General features: G+C 39.9%; 1 protein-coding gene across 1 annotated transcript in view; it reads right to left on the bottom strand.

The window, feature by feature from the left end:
- The window catches only part of LOC136881221 (DDB1- and CUL4-associated factor 13), a 170,023-nt gene that overhangs the window by 85,092 nt on the left and 63,194 nt on the right, over positions 1-21,737 (bottom strand). Inside the window, exon 5 of the mRNA XM_067153953.2 lies at positions 18,450-18,597. Coding sequence (XP_067010054.1) covers positions 18,450-18,597 — 148 coding nt within the window. The remainder of the gene's footprint in view (positions 1-18,449; positions 18,598-21,737) is intronic.

Below are 21,737 nucleotides of genomic sequence, written 5' to 3'. Positions count from 1 at the left end.
GCCAGAGTAAAGTGTAGATTCCACCGAAGTCCCAGTCAACATCCATAGCTGTGACAATATGGAAGTTGTTGGGGTATGGGTAGTGCTGAGTAATGACATTCAGAGCATGAGTAGTGCATCTGAGTGTTATGAAAGGTGCTGCTCATAGCGTCAGTTGTGTTGCAATAGTACTTTCTGACTCAGTGAGGAAAGGAATGGCAAACTACCCCACTCCTCATCTTGCCTAGTACGCCTCATTTTGGTGCTGCCATTGGTTTTTGGGGTTTCCTTATAACCGCATAACCTTTGGTAGTGCTATTTGAGGATCCAACCAGCCTCTGGGCTGATGACCTAACAGACAGACAGACAACAAAAGTCTCAATAAAGTACAGTGCCAGTAAAGAGTCATGTGCGATGTGTATGTGTGTATTAATGTATTAATAATACCTAACATTTACAAATTATTCCATAAATTTACTCTTGTTTTTGCTTTAAGGTATTATGATCTTCATTTAAGACACACAGAAATCTCAAATTTCACCAATACTGATGAGTGCCGTAAACAAACTATCACTAGGGGAATGTGATTTACTTTCATAAAGAGAAGCAAATATGGCAAATTCTTAGGGCACAACATAACCACACTGGAGAAGCTACATGCCACGAGATATAGAATATTACCACAGAAACAATTAATTTGCATGTTAAACCAAACAATATCCTTAAACCCCTTCAAGAATTCCAGGTATAGCGCAACAAAGACAGGCAATTACTACCACTTCACTGCTGTTCACTGTCAATCCACATGCTATTAGAGGTTAGCACGTGGAGAAGAAGGGTAGGTATTGTACCGTACCACATCTGTGTAGTATTGTCATTTATTGAATACCTCATGCATATATTAAAATTAACACAGGAATGTGAGCGAAGGAGAGCGCACTAGAACCTGGCCACCTCCTACAATGGGGACGGGTAGATCAGCGAAGGGACAACGGAAGCGGGATTTCATACATTAATCTCCAACTCTGATAATCGAGCCACATAGATGCCAACTGCAAGTATTAAAAAGCGGGAAGAAACAGTAGTGGAATGCTTGCAAGATTAATGGGTAATTATGCCTAGGAGCTGCATGACAGAAAACTGGAACGACAGAGAATATTGACTGGATTTATCTAGTGTCTCATGTTGATTATATCTATTAACTTATGTCTACTATTCAAAATTTGTCATTATATAACATACCGTGGGAACTGAAACCCGTTCAGCACAAAGAGTTAGTGATTCCCCAAGCTATGCATCATCCAATGGATATGACATGAGGGAGCAGGATGAGGGGACATGCAGGCTATTCTGAAGTAGTTGTAGAAAGAAGAGGTTGTGTCTGTGTTACGGTGCATGAATCAAGGGACAATGAAAGTGCAAGGCAGTGTGCTAGAACAATAGTTAGTACTATTTAGACTTTTGGAAAGGACTGTGGGAATACTGAATCACTTTAAAATCAAAGAAACAAATTCAAAGACATTAATACTGTTAGAACAGAACGTGTAAAGTAATGGGGGAACGACACCATAAACTACGAGTAATTAGAGCGCTAAAGCATGGACTAGCTCGATTAAAGTAACAGGGAATATCTTTACAACTTGTTACATGATAGCGCAATCAACGACAGTATTAAAAATGCCCAGGTAACAGCAAATTCTTCAAGGCTGATTACAGTGAGTAACAGCGCCCAATCCAGAAGAACAACATGAACGAGAACGAGTTGAATGAGCTGTACAAGTTAATCCAGGAGAACGAGTTGAACATGTTGAACGAGGTGTTCGAGGGATCGCAGCATTGACTGAGGAGAACGAGACCATTCAACTTCATTCTGGCCGAGTAGACGATATCGCCATGGATTGCAGTGGAGGACGCACCAGAGAGATTCGAACCATGGACTCAAAGGGTGCAATGACGCACTAAGTATCACCGAGATCTAAGTGATGGAGCCGAGGGACAACACCTGAATAAGAGAAGTTTGAACAGATATAAGCATGGGACAAAATAGCGAGGTTCATGAATTTCTAATGTAAATAAATCATTACTCTGCCTAGGGCAAACCATGTGTTAGTTTAGATAGGTTCAGGACCGTTGCATGTGTAATTTTAGTGTACATAGCTTTCTTGGGTTATAGTTGGTTATATGAGGGATAGGCGTTAGAGAGATTTGATTCACTGCATATTATATAATGTTATTCTTGTCTTGTCTGGAGTTACAGTAGTTTGTGAGTTAAGATCATCCAGAGGATAAGGATGAAAGGGCCTTATAGTAATTGTACTGGGAGAAGATCCTTGAGAGGAATAGCCAATCTAAAGAGTAGGATATGCATGGCAGATTAATGATAAGCATGAGATTTCAGAGGTCCAGAGATGGCTGTGGACGATGTGTCACCAACATTGTTGAATTAGAGTTTTCAGTGAAATACTAGTAGGCGAGAGTAACGAACCAGGGCCTGTTAGATGCGAGTTATTGAGAGATGTGAATAATGAAACTGTGCAGAGTATCCATGGGGAGATAAGACCACGAGGCGTACTTGTTGCTAGTCGTTGATCTGGGAAAAATGTACTAGATGATGTAATGAAATATTGAGCGTTATGAGACAGGCTGTGAATGCCACGAGATATTCAAGCTCTAGGTTCAGGGAAAGAAGCGGAATTTGTTGAGTGCTTGAGTTTCCCCCAGAAAGGGATGGCCACAGAGATAAGATGAAGGTCGCTGTGTGAAGTCTTGCCGTGTTAGGAAGGGAGTTGTTTATGTTTCACTTAATGAGCCAGGATAGCAATGTACGAGGTCAGTGATGGCCGTGTCTCTCTGTGTTCTTGCTGGAGGCCAATGACTGCATTCCCAAGGGATGGCTGAATGACCCAGATGGTTACCTACTTCCTCAATATAAGAGCATTTTCTTTATGTGTATTTACAGGTGCAGTGTTTAATTTGTATATTTATTTGGTGTGTATCATTCTGATAGTGTTGTCATAGTAGAGTCTTTGCTATGAGGGAACTAAGCCCATATGCTTACAGAAGGGATGTGAGTTTCTGAACTCATTCATTTGCATACTGGAAATCATGCCAACAGTAGAGTCAGTGAATATTAAGGGGGATAGATTTATGGTCCAGGATGAGAGTTTATGTATTTGTGTCCCTAATTCTAAGGGAATTTTGTAGCGCGAACCTCACTAATCTTTGCCCATGTTTAATGAACGTTGGCCGGCAGGGTAGGGGAGGTAGTGGTTCATAATTTATAATCACTAGATTGCTTGTCTAAAGCCTGGATTAAATTCCAAACCTCTCCACAGTGCTCATATGGAGTGAGGGCCTATGACGCTGTTGATGGTGATTCGTCCGTCGGACGGGGACGTTAAGCCTTGAGCAGACTCCTTGGTGCTATTCGAGCGGAGTAGGCTATGCGCTGGCACCGGGTTTCACCCTCTTCCTTCCTACTATCATATATCGTGTCATTCATTTCATCTCATTAACTTGTCATATCCTAAGGATATGGCAAGCTGGGGACTGGATAGGGTTCTAAAATGCACTCAAGTTACAATAAGAACACCAGGTTAAGGCGGCTTAATGCCAAGAGTTAATATATTGAAATTTCCCAAAGTTATTCACTGTACAATATATACATCTATATATACAACTCTTGATGCTAATTTGATCTTGAATTAGGGAACTTCCTAAACCTACACAACTTTCTCTCTAACTAAAAGTTCTTAGTTCCCTATTGAATTTATTCAATACTAGTTAATACTTATCTTCCGAGCGGCGGGAGTCTTCTACGGCATCTTCTTTCTTGAAGCCTGAGTTTCACTATCACACGATAGCACACGCTGTTACACTTCTTCCCTTCACTGGTTCCCCAAGAGATACAGTTCTGATTTACAAGGTTACAGTCCAGGCTAATCACTAGGTGATTGAGTTCATATGTTGTACTGGAACCTGTCGATCCGTGGTTACCTCTTCCCTACTGACCGGCCCAATCTTGTACAGTCTTATCCCTGTTTCCTTGATAATAGGAGACTGTAGTCCCTGAGAGATGCTTCCCTCTAGCCTCCTCTATATAGTTAGTGTCTATTGAGTGGGTTCCTCCAGAGAACTTCACTCCTATTGAAGAACAGTCAAAGTCCTTAATTGTCACCCTTTACTTTACGTCTTTACTGGAGCAGTAGCGAATATGTGCTTCTACTGCTTGTCAGAATCCGGTACTTTTCCCTGGTCGCGTAAGCCTAATTTACTTAAAAGGCTTCCCTTATTTTCTCGTTAATTTACAGGGTCGCTAATGCATTCCCTTCACCCTACTAGTTTTTTACAGAAGTGTTCAGACCCCTGACGTATTGTCTAAGAGTATTATTATCAATGATAATATTCCTAACTTCGAACTTCACTTCAAGTTCTGTTCGCGACCTGACTGGCTCAATGTCCCCGCCAGACCTTCAGCTTCCTTCCCAACTACCTCTTCTGACTGTGAGCTATGAACTAACTAACTGATCACATCTCTGAGTTCTCCCTTAAGTTAATTCTGTATTTCGCTGTTGCTATGCTCCGCCGAACTTTGAACCCTGTGTACTTCTGATTTGGCTTATTCTCATTGGCTGGCAGCATCCCTTCCCTGAGGGAATACTCAACCTTCTCAATTGTTCCAGAAGGTCGAACCTCGGAATTTTCCCTGTACTACGTGCGGTTTAAGCCGCGCTCTGTCATCCTTGACCATGTACATACAGTGATAAGGAATGACCAATATCCTGTGTTTGTTCAAACATTTCACCACTGCCTGAAAGCTCAGAACTGCATCTCTTTTAGTAATTCCCAATGAATATTTCAATCTCATTTTCTTACACATATAATTCTTCTTGATGCCTTAAATCCTATTTTCATTTTCAGACTCAAAATTTCTTATATCTACTTTTATTTCTGCACTGTGAGGTCGCGGTTCGAATTTATTTTCGAACCGCTTGCTCACGAATTATGACATGCGGGAGTGCCTGATCAGCGATACGACACCTCCCCCCTTCGGAAAAGAAGTGTGTGCGTCCACATGACGCAGGCACTTCTCTTTTACACTTGCTTGTAATGACTTTCTTATTGTATACTCTTTTCTGTTCCCTTGAGGGGTTCCTAAACTCCCTTCTGATAATCACTTGTAATTTACTGTTATACTCTTGTGCGTGACTTCTTACCTAGGGGTGATTGCACCTGACTAATAGTATCATCTTCACTTTCCATTTCATGAATACTGACACGACTTGTGACAGGTCTACTTCTATCGAAGTGTACTACTAAGTCATCATCAGAGCTTTTAGCTTTAATTTTGTTTTCATTTACAATCTTCTGTGTGAGGCAAATTTTAGTACAACACCCCGAGGTATCTTTCCAACATTTCTTATATGTTGGACCTAGATAGAGGGGACAACATTTACAACAAGTTAAAATTCCTATCATTATTATTATTGCTATCACTGTCCATACTATAATCTTGTAAATATTGAAATGTGAATACAAGTGATTGAATTGCAAATCCTTTTCTTTCTCAGTAATAAGTTTTTCTAAATCTTCTACCTTTCTACTCGTATATTTGAGTTCATTTTCATGCACTAATATGTTACGTAAAGGGGTTTCTTTTAAATCTAGTTCTGGTAATTTTAAGTTTACATTTAAATGCTCACAACAATCATATGTTAGGAATAGATCAGGAACTATGTCCTTCTTATTAGTGGTATTAACCTGAGTTGTAGATTTTAGTTTTATGCTTGGCCCGTAGGCAGTGCAAGTTTCATAAAATGTGAGAATACCTACTCCCTTTATTGTGACATCACTTGTGTCTTTACATACCATTGTGAATTTGGTTGGTTTTGTGGTTACATAAATATATTTATTTCTACTGATTGACATCCAAAAAGACTGTCGCACTTGCACTATATCTTTGGGACAGTTTGTTGGCATGGAGCTAGTACCAGTTAATAAAGTTAAAATACAATCATCTTCTCCATGAGTAATTTTTAAAGGAAAGTCTAATGGACATACATTTTTATCATCAGAGATTGCCTTACATTTGAGCATTTGGTCCTTAGACATGTAAGTATATAGTTGTTGTTCTTCACTTATCATAATAAATTCTGATGTTGGCCTTATTATAACAAATTGATGACTTTCTCTTGTTACTGGTGTGGGGAAAGGAAGAATCTTGTACACCTTGAAATTCTTTTCGTCACTGAGAGGAGTTGTGAGTACATATAATAAGACATCTTTGTTAATGATAGCCTGCAACTGAGCTATCTTATAAATTAAATACTCATGAGTTGTGCCCAATTCAAATGGTAGGGTCATCTTCTGAGGGAGTTGCCCTAATGCTTTTTTATAAGCTTTAATTATTTCTGTAGGGCTTAAAATCTGAACATGAATGATTCCTAGTTGAGCATATGTAAGGGCTGAGGTTATCACGTTATACTGTTCGTGTAATTGGACTAATAAGTCCTCAATTTCTATTAAATGTTGGTTAATGTTTACTTCAATGCTAAGTCGGTCGTAAGCTTGTTCTAACTGTTCGGTTTCATTTCTTATAAAATTTTTAATTTGTTCCAGACTTTGACTAAGTTTTAATTCATTGTTGGTGACGTCATATAGTGTACTGTTCACTGACTGGAGTGTTGAACGCACGACCAACATTTGGTCTTTCGCAATTTTAATCATTGATATCTGTTCTTTTTCTAACTCGGATATTTTATCCTGATAAAAGTCGGCGTCGTTTTGATCCATTGTTCCAAATAATGATTTAGATAATGTGCCAATAAAATTGAATAGACCTCTTTTGGTTCTCTGATTTTGTACTCTAGAAAATTGTTTAATTATATTTTTGAGGTTTTGAATCTTTTGTAGTCTTATTAGTTTTAACTGAACTTCCCGTTGACATGTATTATTTAATGTCTGTGGTAGTTGGTAACAGAGTGTCTGTGTTTTATGAATATTCTTTCGAACGATGGTAAGGGTTGTGTGAAGCCTTGTCAAGTTTACGTATGTGACCAATTTCCATTCGGTAGTGGTAAGTTGTATTTCTCCTTGGTCCTTAAAATAAATGCCTGGAGTCTTTTCATACGGGACAACTTGGTAGTCTAGTGTACTAACCATAATTATGTGATACATGAATACTACTAGTGTGGTGATTATAATGTGGGTTGCCTTCGCTGTTGGCTGCGCCATCTTGTTCAGTGAGTGACCTGTAAGAAAGAAAATGTACTTCACTACGTTGTAACGTTTGTGAGTAGTACATGTGCACAGTACTCTTTTTATTGTGATTACGTTAAATTGCCTCACTTGCCTACAACAGTGCCCAATATATTTATATCTATATATGTGTATTTCTTTGAGTAAAGGTTATTGTTGGTAGTAATGCTTTTGGGGTCGGCCTTTTGGCCCTTAGGGTATATTTTTAAGCAGCATGCTTAAAATAGGTTATAATATTGATTCGTGCAGTGCAACTCCTGGTCACAGAGAGTACCTGATGTGGGTACTATTACCGTGCTCTTGTACGTAATATTGAGGAAAATGACATTAAGGAGTCTTACAGTTGTATGCAAATTTACAACTTGTAGTGTGGAATATCTGCTTTATCTTACAGTGTCTGCTATGGAACTTAGGGTACACCTTTAGGCAGTTTTCAGTTTAAAGAGTTGTAATGAGTGGCTCTATAAGGTGGTGGCTAGCGGCCCATGACTAGTTCACCTCCTGATACTCAACATCCTAGAAGGAGACGGCTGTTCCGGCCCAAGGGTAACATCACCGTAAATTCGAGTACCAGAACGTTACCTTATGAGTCGTTGTTCAGAGCGTTGCTACTACTTGAAATTTGCTGCTCCGACCAATTTGTTCTCAAAGTGACAGTTGTTACGAGTTCGTACTGTCATGAAACATACCATAAGACTAGGGTTTATCTATCAGGCCCCAGTTCTGGATCCTCGTGGTATCCTCAAGTACATTACTACCGATAGCTATGGGTTCTCCTCTTTTTTTTTTTTTGAATAAATGGTTTATGATTAAGTAATTAGTAGTTCTGTATTTACTATGTGTTTTAATGAGTTTCATCTCGCCCTTCTTATAGCTACGGTCGAGGCAGGTTCCGTTAAAAATTTTCTCCCATCCCTTTTTAAAACTAAGGACGAGGTACTTGTGTGATTTCTACTGTAAATTTCGTGCATATTTTGGTGTACGGTCTGACTCACGCATGTCTTGCCTCGCTTGTGAGGTCTTATCTAGCTTCACTGTTTACTAGTACAGCTGTGGTGCTGTCTTATCTTAAGGTCACTCATTCATTCAGTGTGGTACTTTCGCTAGTATTATGCGTTACGATTACGTGGTATGTATTACATATTGTTACGTGTCCGGGTACAGGGTGTTTACTAAAGTGGTTGCTACTGTTTTGTTTTGACATATTATCAGGCTTAGTGTGTATGAAACTTAATTGGCAGTCATATTATAGGGTTTTATAATGTATAGTAGGGTAAACCATACCCTAAGTTGCGAGAGTGCATATGAGTCATGTCCTCGCCTCCCATGACTCTTTATTGAAGGGTGCCGTCCAGTTACGCGCACTGCGTCCTGCGCACCGATATTCTAGGCCCTTCTGTTCGAGGCTGAATTTCTATACTCCCCTGGAAATTTAGCACGATGGTTTGGCTGAGTATTTCATATAACTCCACCAGCAACCTTCGATAGTTCCAAAAAGCCATAGGGGTAGAAGGGGGTGTCATCTACCGTGGCCGAAATAAGGGCCAATACATTTTTGGAGGTGGTCTAACTAATGAAGAGTTTGAGGCGATTTTGGTGTACTTTTATGAGTTTGCCTCTGTTGTTCATTCTTAACAAGCAATTTACACCGTCTACTTTTTCTACTGTGTAAGGGCCTCGATAAGGCTGTGAAAATTTAGAGCTACGTCCTCGGCGTAGAGTTTCATCTCTAAGAAGTACTTTATCTCCTATCTGAAAAGTTACCCCATGTAATTTCTTATCATAAATTTCCTTCTCTCTTTCTTTATTACTAATGAGAGTTTTCCTAGCAATTTCCTGGTTTTGCTGTAACCTATGCGTTAGCTCTTCAACTACATTCTGATATTCGTTATAGGTGGCTTCTGGCTTTCGCTGTAGTATACCAGGAATATTCGCCTTTCGACCGAAAATTAACTCATAGGGCGTGAACCCTGTGTTTGTATGTGGAGTAGTGTTGTACACAAATGTAGCAGTGGGGAGATACTTATCCCAATCATTCTGCTCTGAGCATATATAATGCCGCAAGTACTCCACTAGTGTGCGATGCGCTCTCTCTATGCTACCGTTAGATTGCGGGTGAAAAGCAGTAGTGTGCACCTTCTCTATTTTTAATAATCTGCACATTTTCTTGAACGTTTGGCTCATAAAGTTACTACCCATATCGGTTAGTATAATGTTGGGAATCCCAAAAATACTGACTACGTTCATTATTAATGCCCTAGCTATAGTTTCCGCCTCTTGATTAGGGATCGGAATAGCTATTAAATATTTGGATAACAGATCTTGGCACGTGAGAATAAAGCGATTAGAATTCTCGGTCACCGGGAGTGGGCCTACCACGTCCATTGCCACCTTTTCAAACACAGTCTCGGGAGTATCGGTCACCTGTAGAGGAGCTTTAACTGCTGGGCCTACGATTTTGTTTTTCTGACAGGAAGGACAAGAACGTATAAATTTCTCTATGTCCTTCTTCATACCTGGCCATTGGACTATTTCTTTAATTCGGGCCAACGTTCTAGTCATGCCTTGATGTCCACCCACGAGTGAACAATGCGCTTCCCGTAGAATGTTCAGCTTTTCTTCCTCAGTGAGATTCTGAACTTCTACTTCAGGTGAACCTTCCTGTTCCAGGTCCTCAGCTCCCTCTGACTCAGCATTTACGGGGCTGGGATTACGGTTTCGATTCTCGTCTAACCTCTCTGCTTGTGCGTCCTCGAGGTCATCCTTCCTAGAGTTTCCTTCCTGTTCACCTGTTAATACGGCTTCTTGGCCTTCAGCGCTTACTACCCTTACCGCTGTCTCAGGTTCCGTCTTTTCTACTCTTTCGGATTCTATTGGGATTCTGCTTAACGCATCCGCGTTTTTATTAGTTTTTCCCATTTTATATACGATTGAAAAATCGTATTCCGCTAATTTCAATCTGAACCTGATCAGTCGTGAAGATGGGTCCTGAACATTGAATACCCACTTCAGCGGTTTGTGGTCTGTAACCACAGTGAAATGTCTGCCTAACAAGTAAGGTCTAAAATATTTAACTGCCCACACAATGGCTAGAAGTTCCTTCTCTGTTACAGAGTAATTTTTCTCTGCCTTGTTCAGTGTTCGACTTGCATAAGCTACCGGCAAGTCTTTTCCTAGTTCTCCTTGTGAGAGCACGGCACCGATTGCTTCTCCACTTGCATCTGTCGTTAGGATGAAAGGTTTCGTGAAGTCAGGGTACTGCAGCACTGGCTGCTCTGTCAGCTTCTGTTTTAATATACAGAAAGCAGTCTCTTGTTTATCGGTCCACACGTAAGGGACGTTGTTTTTCAAGAGTTCATACAGCGGCTTCGCGATTTTACTGTACTCTGGTATAAATCTGCGGTAATAGCCGCTTAATCCCAAAAATCCCTTGAGCTGTTTAGTGGTGGTGGGTCTAGGAAAGTTCTTCACCGCTTCCACTTTTCGCTCATCTGGTTTAACACCGTCCTTCGTTACTATATGTCCTAAAAATGCTACTTCCGTGCGTAAAAATTCGCACTTGTCGGGTTGTAACTTCAGGTTGTGTTCCCTGAGTCTCTGAAAGACCTCTCTGAGTCTTTGATGGTGCTCTTCTATAGAGCTCGAATATAAAAGAATATCATCCAGATAAACCAGAACTTTAACTCCTAATAAGCCTGCCATGGCTGTATTCATCATCCTAACAAAGGTACTTGGGGCATTAACCAACCCCATGGGCATTCTAACGTACTGGTAGTGGCGTCCTAATGCTGAGAAAGCCGTCTTCTCACGATCTTCCGGACGTACTAGAATTTGGTGATATCCGGACGCGAGATCCATGGTAGAGAAGTAGCGTGCTTTCCCTAGTGCGTCTAACAATTCAGTGATTAGGGGAATGGGGTACGCAGACCCTATGGTTACGCTATTTAATTGACGATAATCCAGGCAAATTCTATATTTCTGCTTCCCTGAGGCGTCCATTTTCTTGGGCAGAATTAACAATGGGGCATTCCACGGGCTGGTACTCGGAGTGATTACTCCATCCTCTAACATTTTAGTCACCTGTTTTTGCACTTCGTCTTTCAGTGCTTCGGGAATTCTATAAGGTCTAACGTTTATAGGGGGTTGATTCTCCTTTATATCTATCCTATGCTCTAAGATAGTTGTGTACGTCAATTTATCTCCTTCGAGATGAAATACATCATTATATTCGGCGCAAATCGCATATAGTTTTTCCCTATCTCTGGGCGATAAATGATCTACCCTTAATTGCTCTATGAGCCTCTGTTCACGAGACTTATTTTCATGTTGCTGCGATACTTGTTCTACCGTGCACACTTCTGCTTGGTTAGGGGTTTCGTTCCACTGTACTTGGTGGATATTTATTAATGGGCTATCAAATGTCACTTCAGTATCGCGAGTATTTAAGATACTCACTATAGCTTTGCGATTGGGTGCTCGAGTTACACAACTAGCAAGGTACACCCCTGGCAGTAGCTCTTCCTTATCTATTATTCCCTCTGCCAGCGCTTTATCAGTATTTACCGATACTATTGTTTCTGTCCTCGGTTGGAGGCTGATAACTTGATTCGGAGGAATCCTCTTAGTTATGCAGTACTGCTCTCCATTTATTTCCGCTTCGCCCCTCTTATAATTCAATATACTATTCCTGAGTACATTCCGCCCTATAATGGCATCATATTGTAGGGGTACTTTATTATTAACCACATGAAATTCATTAAAGTTTTCCCCTATAAGAAGGTCAACTGTGCCCTTGGTTCGGATTTCTTGGGCATCCGTACCTCTTACTTTTGCGCCTATTCTACGCACTTCTGTTTTGGAAGGTACAAATTGCTCTTTTAAAAGAGATATTGGACTTCCTGTGTCCAATAAGCATTGCAGTAGACTTTTACAGTCTCTCAGCCCAATTTCTATAGTGCCTTCAGGTTCATTCGGAGAGTTTTCGCTTACTACACGAACATGACAGACTTCCTGGACACTTAGTCCCATAGGATATATCTGTTCAAAAATTTCAACATACCCTTCCTTGAAATTTATAATACTGTCCTGCAATAGGTCTCTACCTAATAATCCATCAACAGACAGTCTGAAATCATCTCCTACAATGTGGAATTCGGGGTAATATTCCCCTATCTGCAAAGTAGCGCAACCTCTTGTGCGCGAGCTTCGCCCCGTGATTCCGGCCAGTTCTAATTCTGGTTTCCTATGATAGATCTCTCTTTTAGGCACAGTATGTTCTTTCAGAAGGCTCACATCTGCCCCAGTATCGACCAAAAATCGAAAGGGCCTTTTTCTCTCTTTGGCATAGACCAAGATCGAACCCAAGCGATCATGTTCTGCACGGCTCTGTCACTGACAGTGCTGTGTTCGGTCAGGCCTTCTATTTTCCCTACTTACTTCTCTGATTTTACGTGGGCTGGACGTTGTGCGGGACCCGTGATCTTGCCCGGAGTCACGGTCCCGAACCCGTTTAAAACCCTAGAGGGCTGGTCCCTTTCTCTCCACTGGGAGCCATTTCCCGTTCGAGCCGGCGGCTTTCCTTTGGTTCGCGATCGGCTCTGCGTACGTTGGTTCGTAGGAGGCCTTTCTCCCTTGTCACGAAACCAACAGGTACGCTGTCTGTGTCCTTTTCGCCCACATATAAAGCATTTCCGTGCATTCAGTTGGTGAACTTCTTCCCAACATTCGGATTGCACGTGCCCCAATTTATTACAGTTGTAACACCTAACTATTTTACACACCTTTATTTCGTGCGGACTACTTGTACCTTCCGTACGCCTGGACCTACATTTCTCCGATGCATGGCCCGGTTTCTTACAATGTTTGCAAACTTGAGGGCCTTTTTCTTTCGGTTTGGCAGCCCTACAGTCTCGGGCTACGTGTCCTTCGCGATTACAATTGTAGCACACTACTCTTACATTAGCCTTCCTATAAGGCCTATGTGTTGAAGACTTAACGTTAGTGGCAGTTGGGTTTTTGTTTCCTGACGGTGGTTTATATCCACTCGTGGAACCTTTCACCCCCATTATTTGTTGCTTAGCCTTTTGAGAGACTATTGCGGTTTCCTCTTCCAAGGCTATATCGATAGCTTGTTCCACAGTTTGGGCACCCCTACTTTTTATTAAATTTTGGATCCTTTCGTCTCGTAACCCTTGCACAAAACTAGCTTTAATTAGTCGCCTAATAAATTTAGCTTGGTTTTCTCCTACTGTTGGAGACTCGTCCTTTATCGCAGTGTCACGGAGATTTGTCCCGATCTTATCTATTCTGTGAGACCATTGCGATATGGATTCCCCTGGCTGTTGCCTGGCTGCAAATAGCTGGCAAGCATAAAAATCTACTGTTCTACGCTCACAATAGTATTCTTCTAGTGCGGCCTTAATTTCGGGCCATGTTCGCACATCTGACCGTACTAACAATTTACTTCGGGCTTCCTTCGTAATTTTTGTCAAAATTAATTTATAGAACAGGCCTCTTTTATCTGGCCTTACTACCTCTAATGCGGTTTCTACCATTTCGCAAAATTCCCTCAATCTATGGGGTTGTGAACCATCAAATTCTGTATTGATAATGCGTAAAGCCTCAGTCACTGACATATATTGCTCAACATGTCCTAAATCATCATGATCACTTATTTGGCTAGGAGCTGGACTGGCTGATCTAACTGACCCTTCCATTTTATAAATGTGGCTTCAACTCACCCTACTGTTGATTGTTGAGTTCTGGAACTGGGCTCTGCTTCCTTTATGCAATACACTAGCTGCCTCTCAGTGCACGAACAAGGTTCTTCCTCTCCTTTCCAGCTACAAGACTTGTTACTCGAACAGTTGTAAGACCTCTGAAACAGTTGATAAGAGAATCAATTTTCAGCTTAAACTTAATAACCTATGGGCAATCACTTTGCAGTAGTACAATTTAATTAGTGCATTCACTCCACAAGCTGACACCAGAATTTTTAAGTCCACTTGTCATATCCTAAGGATATGGCAAGCTGGGGACTGGATAGGGTTCTAAAATGCACTCAAGTTACAATAAGAACACCAGGTTAAGGCGGCTTAATGCCAAGAGTTAATATATTGAAATTTCCCAAAGTTATTCACTGTACAATATATACATCTATATATACAACTCTTGATGCTAATTTGATCTTGAATTAGGGAACTTCCTAAACCTACACAACTTTCTCTCTAACTAAAAGTTCTTAGTTCCCTATTGAATTTATTCAATACTAGTTAATACTTATCTTCCGAGCGGCGGGAGTCTTCTACGGCATCTTCTTTCTTGAAGCCTGAGTTTCACTATCACACGATAGCACACGCTGTTACACTTCTTCCCTTCACTGGTTCCCCAAGAGATACAGTTCTGATTTACAAGGTTACAGTCCAGGCTAATCACTAGGTGATTGAGTTCATATGTTGTACTGGAACCTGTCGATCCGTGGTTACCTCTTCCCTACTGACCGGCCCAATCTTGTACAGTCTTATCCCTGTTTCCTTGATAATAGGAGACTGTAGTCCCTGAGAGATGCTTCCCTCTAGCCTCCTCTATATAGTTAGTGTCTATTGAGTGGGTTCCTCCAGAGAACTTCACTCCTATTGAAGAACAGTCAAAGTCCTTAATTGTCACCCTTTACTTTACGTCTTTACTGGAGCAGTAGCGAATATGTGCTTCTACTGCTTGTCAGAATCCGGTACTTTTCCCTGGTCGCGTAAGCCTAATTTACTTAAAAGGCTTCCCTTATTTTCTCGTTAATTTACAGGGTCGCTAATGCATTCCCTTCACCCTACTAGTTTTTTACAGAAGTGTTCAGACCCCTGACGTATTGTCTAAGAGTATTATTATCAATGATAATATTCCTAACTTCGAACTTCACTTCAAGTTCTGTTCGCGACCTGACTGGCTCAATGTCCCCGCCAGACCTTCAGCTTCCTTCCCAACTACCTCTTCTGACTGTGAGCTATGAACTAACTAACTGATCACATCTCTGAGTTCTCCCTTAAGTTAATTCTGTATTTCGCTGTTGCTATGCTCCGCCGAACTTTGAACCCTGTGTACTTCTGATTTGGCTTATTCTCATTGGCTGGCAGCATCCCTTCCCTGAGGGAATACTCAACCTTCTCAATTGTTCCAGAAGGTCGAACCTCGGAATTTTCCCTGTACTACGTGCGGTTTAAGCCGCGCTCTGTCATCCTTGACCATGTACATACAGTGATAAGGAATGACCAATATCCTGTGTTTGTTCAAACATTTCACCACTGCCTGAAAGCTCAGAACTGCATCTCTTTTAGTAATTCCCAATGAATATTTCAATCTCATTTTCTTACACATATAATTCTTCTTGATGCCTTAAATCCTATTTTCATTTTCAGACTCAAAATTTCTTATATCTACTTTTATTTCTGCACTGTGAGGTCGCGGTTCGAATTTACTTTCGAACCGCTTGCTCACGAATTATGACATGCGGGAGTGCCTGATCAGCGATACGACAAACTCCTCTGATGACTCACAATGAAGTATTTATTTATTTTCCACCTAGTCGATACAATGATTGCCTAAGGCAATTTTTATTGGTCAAAAGTGGTACATGTTTCGTATATTATCAACATCTTCAGCCACATAACACAGTTTAGATGAAAAATATAAAATTGACAAAGCATTACTTTGTCAATTTTATATTTTTCATCTAAACTGTGTTATGTGGCTGAAGATGTTGATAATATACGAAACATGTACCACTTTTGACCAATAAAAATTGCCTTAGGCAATCATTGTATCGACTAGGTGGAAAATAAATAAATACTTCATTGTGAATCTATTGAAGTGCGATACGGACCATGAAGCTGATTTTATGTAATCCTCTGATGACGTCGGGAAGGGCATCCGGTCATAAAAACCCGCCACGACAGATTCATCTCACCTCATACCCGACACTGTAGAGCAACGGGACAAGGGTTGGACAAACAAACAAGTATTTTAAGACAAGAAGAGTGATATTTTAACAGTAGTTAATATAATATGATGTATCTGCTGAAGATTATCTATATAGATCAAAACTAGTCCTGTGGTGTATTTTTAAAACATAAATACGTAATATATTTATCATTATACAGAGTATTGATTAGGTGGAAATATCCAACCTTTATACAGTAGAAGTCCGTTATAACGAGTACAGTATATAACAAGAACCCCGCTATAACAACAAGTTTTGTCTGTCCCTTCAAAACTTCTACATTAAACTACAAGGAAATAGAACCAGTAATGAGCTCAATCAGGAAGAAACGCATTTTAGTTTTTGGACATGTAATCAGGACACCAGAGAACTGGATCCAGGAGAATAATATAAAAATTATGGAATAGTAAGTGCAACATTAAGTGGATTACAGAAATCAAGGAAGATATGGATGAACTACCAATTACAGTGGAAGACCTAAGAAACAAAACCGACAAAATCAAGAAACTCAAAACAAACCAGACTGCAAATCAGAATCAACAAACAGACAATAGGAAGGCTGATTTTCGATGAAGAAAGAAGGATAAGATCAGAGAGAATGATGAAGTACTGGGCTGGCAGGAAACTAAAAAATTCTTTGTATAAGGTTGGCTAGAGTGGTCCAATGAAGGCCATAAAATGTAAATAAATAAAAACTGTTTATTATCCTTTGGTTACAGCGAGAGGCCTGTCACTGACACATCCGTTATTACGAGCGATTAAGCGTGCGCGAGTTTTTCCGTTACCGATATTTATGCACCCCAGCGATTATGTTGCATACGATCGATCACTTTCGGGATCGTTTTCTCGCTATGTCCACTAGTCACCACTCTCGTCGACATTTGAACGCAATGCCGGAGTCAATTAGTAATACCCGTCGACTGCTATTCCGTAAAGAAAATTTGCAATGAAAGAGAACATATTTTCGAAATTAGTGCGTAAATAATGTGTCCGATAACAGTTGTTCACTTGTTAAAAATAAATGCTGAATAAACGACCTCTTAATTTTAATGCTAAATACTGCAATTAAGTAAGAATGCATCATTGATTTCAGAGACTAGTTTATGTTTTCTTGCGTCTGGTTAAATTACGGAAAGGCTATTATCATGTAAATTTGTAATAGAAAAATGGGAAAGTTAATATCCACCTTTTCAATACAATATATTACGTGAAGGTTTACATTTAAAACATCACGTTTATTTACATTTGGTACCGGTTTCGACAATGTTTGATGTCATCATCAGCCAGGACAACTATACAAAGATATATTACATTAATCGTGACTTCTACAGTAATATTACATTAATAGTATTGAATATAAACATGAATATAATTAAAAAGTATATACATATATAAGCTGACAGTCAGTGCGATAAAAGATTGGTTTTTATAAGGTGTAAACCTTAGTGTTTTAGTTAAAAAAGGAGAAAGTAATGAAAGTAAAGTATAATAATCAGCTTTTAGTGACATATTTGTCTGCTGAACAGTAGGGTTATGTTTATGAAGGCTTTATAGCCATGTTTAACATTATAAAAGAAGTAAACACATGCTTAGTTATGAATGTTTCTACATAAAAGTATGTACAGTAAAATCTAGAAAGTATTTGAATGTGGCTTGAGCTCGGACTTAATAGATTGGATGTCACAGCACGTTGGTGTTGGCATATAAGGATGTCCGTTGGTATAATTTTTGTACTCTAATTGTAGGAACACACTAGATATTAATTTACACAGAAATACACAATAATAACTCTATTACAGTATTATGCTTGTTATTTAAATAAACACACTCATATTGCACAGCAGTTCTTACAGCTTCGAACTGCGAAGTGCGACTGGCACGGATCGAATGTGAAATGGGCAGGCCATTGCACATCCATGACCCAGGGGCCATTAAAGCTATCGCTGAGCATAGGTAAACAACTGATAGAGAATCTGCCACCTGGGTGACATTCTTAAATGCAGATCTGAAGTGACTGAGGACTGAATAAAGAATTTGAAAAGAAGATTTACAGTATACATCAAAATGTGGTCACACAAGTATAAATGAATGAAACACCATATTCTCAGAGAGATACGAACAATGATTTAAAAAAGTTAAAACTTAATCAATAATGAGAGCAAATGTACAATACAAAGTTCACGAGACCCCAGTTAATAAAGACCATAAATAATAGAGCACTCACTTGTAATCTTCATTAGCACATGTAAAAACATATGCTTCCATAGGATTCCAACAGAGCTTGTTGGTTCGCAGCTTCAAAATTAACTTCCTGATTGGGCCTGTATCTCTAGCATCATACAGGATTATGCTTCGATCACTGGCACATGCCGCTACAACAGTAAAGATATATGTGATACTTTGTTCAATATACATTTTTTTTTAATTTAATAAGGGAAAGCATGAGGGCTGATCTACAAAAGTGAGCTTTCTGAATATATATTAACTTAAAGCAGGAAGTGTTATGCCTTGTGGCAATATATATCTGGCAAATTTTGGAAGCACAAGAGCCTTTGGTGTATTATTCTGAATGCATTTATCATTAAGTTACTTCTGCTAAAGTCAAGATGCACACATACTACCCATAGTATTTGCAATCAAAGTATGAGAGATCTCAAAGCAGTACATACACGCATGAGCAATAATTGAATTAAAGATAGCTGTTGTAGCAGGAAAATGGTGCTGTGTTCTGCCCAGCGAATGCAACAGGAGGTCATGGCATGGCATGTAACAGCAAGGACGTCAGACTTTCTCGGACTGTACTTGCAACAGTTGAATACAGGACAGGTAAGACACGAGATCTCAGTGTATTTGATCGCGACCAGATTGTCAGCGCCAGATGTATTGGCCACTCCATCCATGAAGTAGAGCAGTCACTGGGCATTCCAAGAGCCACGGCATCAAAAGTGTACTGTGAGTACATGGATTCATGCAAAACTACTGCCGCCAGGGTCAACTATCATAGTGTAGAATGCACTGACGACATGAGTTGCCATCCTCTAACTCGGATCGTAAAAGTGGCTAGACAGGCCGCAGCGCAGCAGATCATTCATCAACACAATGCTGGACATCCAGAACTATCTCCTCGCTATTGGGGGTACAGAAGCAAGCGTCCCACAAGTGTACCTCTGCTCATACCGGACACAAGGCACGACTGACATGGACAAAGGAACACCATCACTGGATGCTTAAAACATGGAAAAAAGGTTGCCTGGATAGATGAGTCAAGGTACACTTACATGGCCAGACACGAGTGCATTGTCAACCATGAAGCAACGGATCCCTCTTGCCAGCAGGTTACAGTTCAAGTGGTATTCTCATATGAGGACTGTTCACAGGGGATGAAATGGGATCCCTGGTATATCTGACAATGTCCCTCACCAGCAAACATTACAGGAACCTGCTGACAGATCATGTTCACCTTTCTGTTCACTCCAGCACCCTCAAAGTGACCTGTACTTACAGCTCCAGCTCATCGCTCCCAAATTGTGACTGAATGGTTCAATGAGCACTCTTGAGTAGCCCTGCTCAATCCCACTGAGCACATCTGGGATGCTGTCAAGAAGGGTGTGCATGCCCTGGACTCTATTCAAACCAATCTTTGTGGATTATGGGAGGCAGTGCAGCAATCATGGATTAATATGGCTTCCCAAGGCTTTCAGGGTTTTGCGAAATCTTTGCCACGCCTCATCACCGCCGTCATCAAAGCAAAACGGGGTGCTACACGCTACTAGCCAGGTATTTAAATTGCTCATAAGTGGATTCACGTGAAGTTTTGCTTAAGGACATTTTAAATTCTTAAACAAATACAGTCCCTATTTAACGTTTTTTCAGGGACCTGTTATTTTTAACCTTAAATGGGGGTTTACCTTAAATTGAGGTTTCAGTACAAAGCACACCTTTTCCAGAGATCTTTGCCTGTATTAACATAAAATGTACTATCATACATTATTTACACAGTGACAGCAATAAAACAAGGAGATTATCTACTCTACACACCGTACTGTAGTTACAACGTTGTACGGTTTGTGCTGAAGATTAATTTTGTGTTAAACCGCCCCTGCTATCTAACCAGGGGAAGTCACAATATCTGTCTCACCGATTTTGTTCAAACTTTGTAGGTTGGTAGTACTACATCAGAAAAACACACCGGCAAAGTAGTAGCGTGCAACTCCCAAACATTTTCGAAAAAGCGATTTTGAAAATGTAGAGAAGTTTAGCATGCCAGGTACCATCAAGCGAGACAGTGTGGCGTGGTGGTCAAGTGGTTAAGGTTCTCCACTTCATTTATGAAGATGGCGAGTTCGAGGCACGCTGCTGCCAGCTTTTTACCCCCCTCTTTTCATCTATTAAAAATTTATTTTCTTCTATTCCTGCCAAAATAGATTTAAACATTTTTTCCCCCAGTAATTCGGCCTCTTCTTTAATCTCTACAGAGTCGCCGGGATCCAGGAAACGATTTATATAAAGAAGGTGCTCGATGTAAGCCACGGCCCTTTTCAACTGTTTATTTATTGCTTGCTTTCCCGGGAACTCGTTTGCACTTTGCGTAGCTTCACATTCAAAAACACTTTCATTTGAACATAATTCAACATACGAGATCTCCATGCTGATCAAACTTACGATGAGCACGCCTGGTTACATCGCACACAACCGTCACATGACACAACACAGTCAGACAGTGACTAAATGCTGTTCTCATTCGGAACATGAGGAAAAAGGGGATCAGGAAATGTCAGGAAAAAAAGTTGAGACGAGCATGATTCGAACTCGCCATCTTCATAACTGAAGTGGAGAACCTTAATCACTCGACCACCACACCACAGTCTCTCACTTGATGGTACCTAGCACGCTAAAGCTCTTGTAACTTTCTCAACGTTTTCAAAATCGCTTCTTTTGGAATTTTTCGAGAGTTGTGTGCTACTACTTTGCCAGTATTTTTGTTTTGATGTACTACTACCAACCTACAAAGTTTGAACAAAATCAGTGATGCGGACATCGTGACCTCCTCTTGTAAGCAAGAGACCTATATTGCACTGAAACTAGCTTTGTCTCAGACTGTTCTTTGAAAAAACAAAAAAGAAGAAAAAAATGAAGAGGTTTTGGGAAAGGAAGAAGATGATGCAAGCTAAATCTTCAGTTATTTCTTTGTTAACATAAATGTACTTGGGTTTGATTTAAGTGTAAATAAATAAATAAATAAATAAATAAATAAATAAATAAATAAATAAATAAATAAATAAATAAATAAATCAATAAATCAATAAATAAATAAATAAATAAATAAATAAATGAATAAATAAATAAATAAATAAATAAATAAATTAATTAATTAATTAATTCTAGGATACACCCTACCAAATTTGTTCCTTTGCACTATCATTAGATAACAGACCTATGCTATTTGCTGAACCCAACTGGATAAGTTCTTAACATCTCATAAACAAAACGAATAGAAATAAATATTTGAGAA

Source organism: Anabrus simplex, chromosome 1, assembly GCF_040414725.1.
Source record: "Anabrus simplex isolate iqAnaSimp1 chromosome 1, ASM4041472v1, whole genome shotgun sequence".
NCBI lineage: Eukaryota > Metazoa > Arthropoda > Insecta > Orthoptera > Tettigoniidae > Anabrus > Anabrus simplex.
The sequence above is the reverse complement of the archived record's forward strand: the minus strand, read 5'-3'. Positions and strand labels throughout refer to the sequence as shown.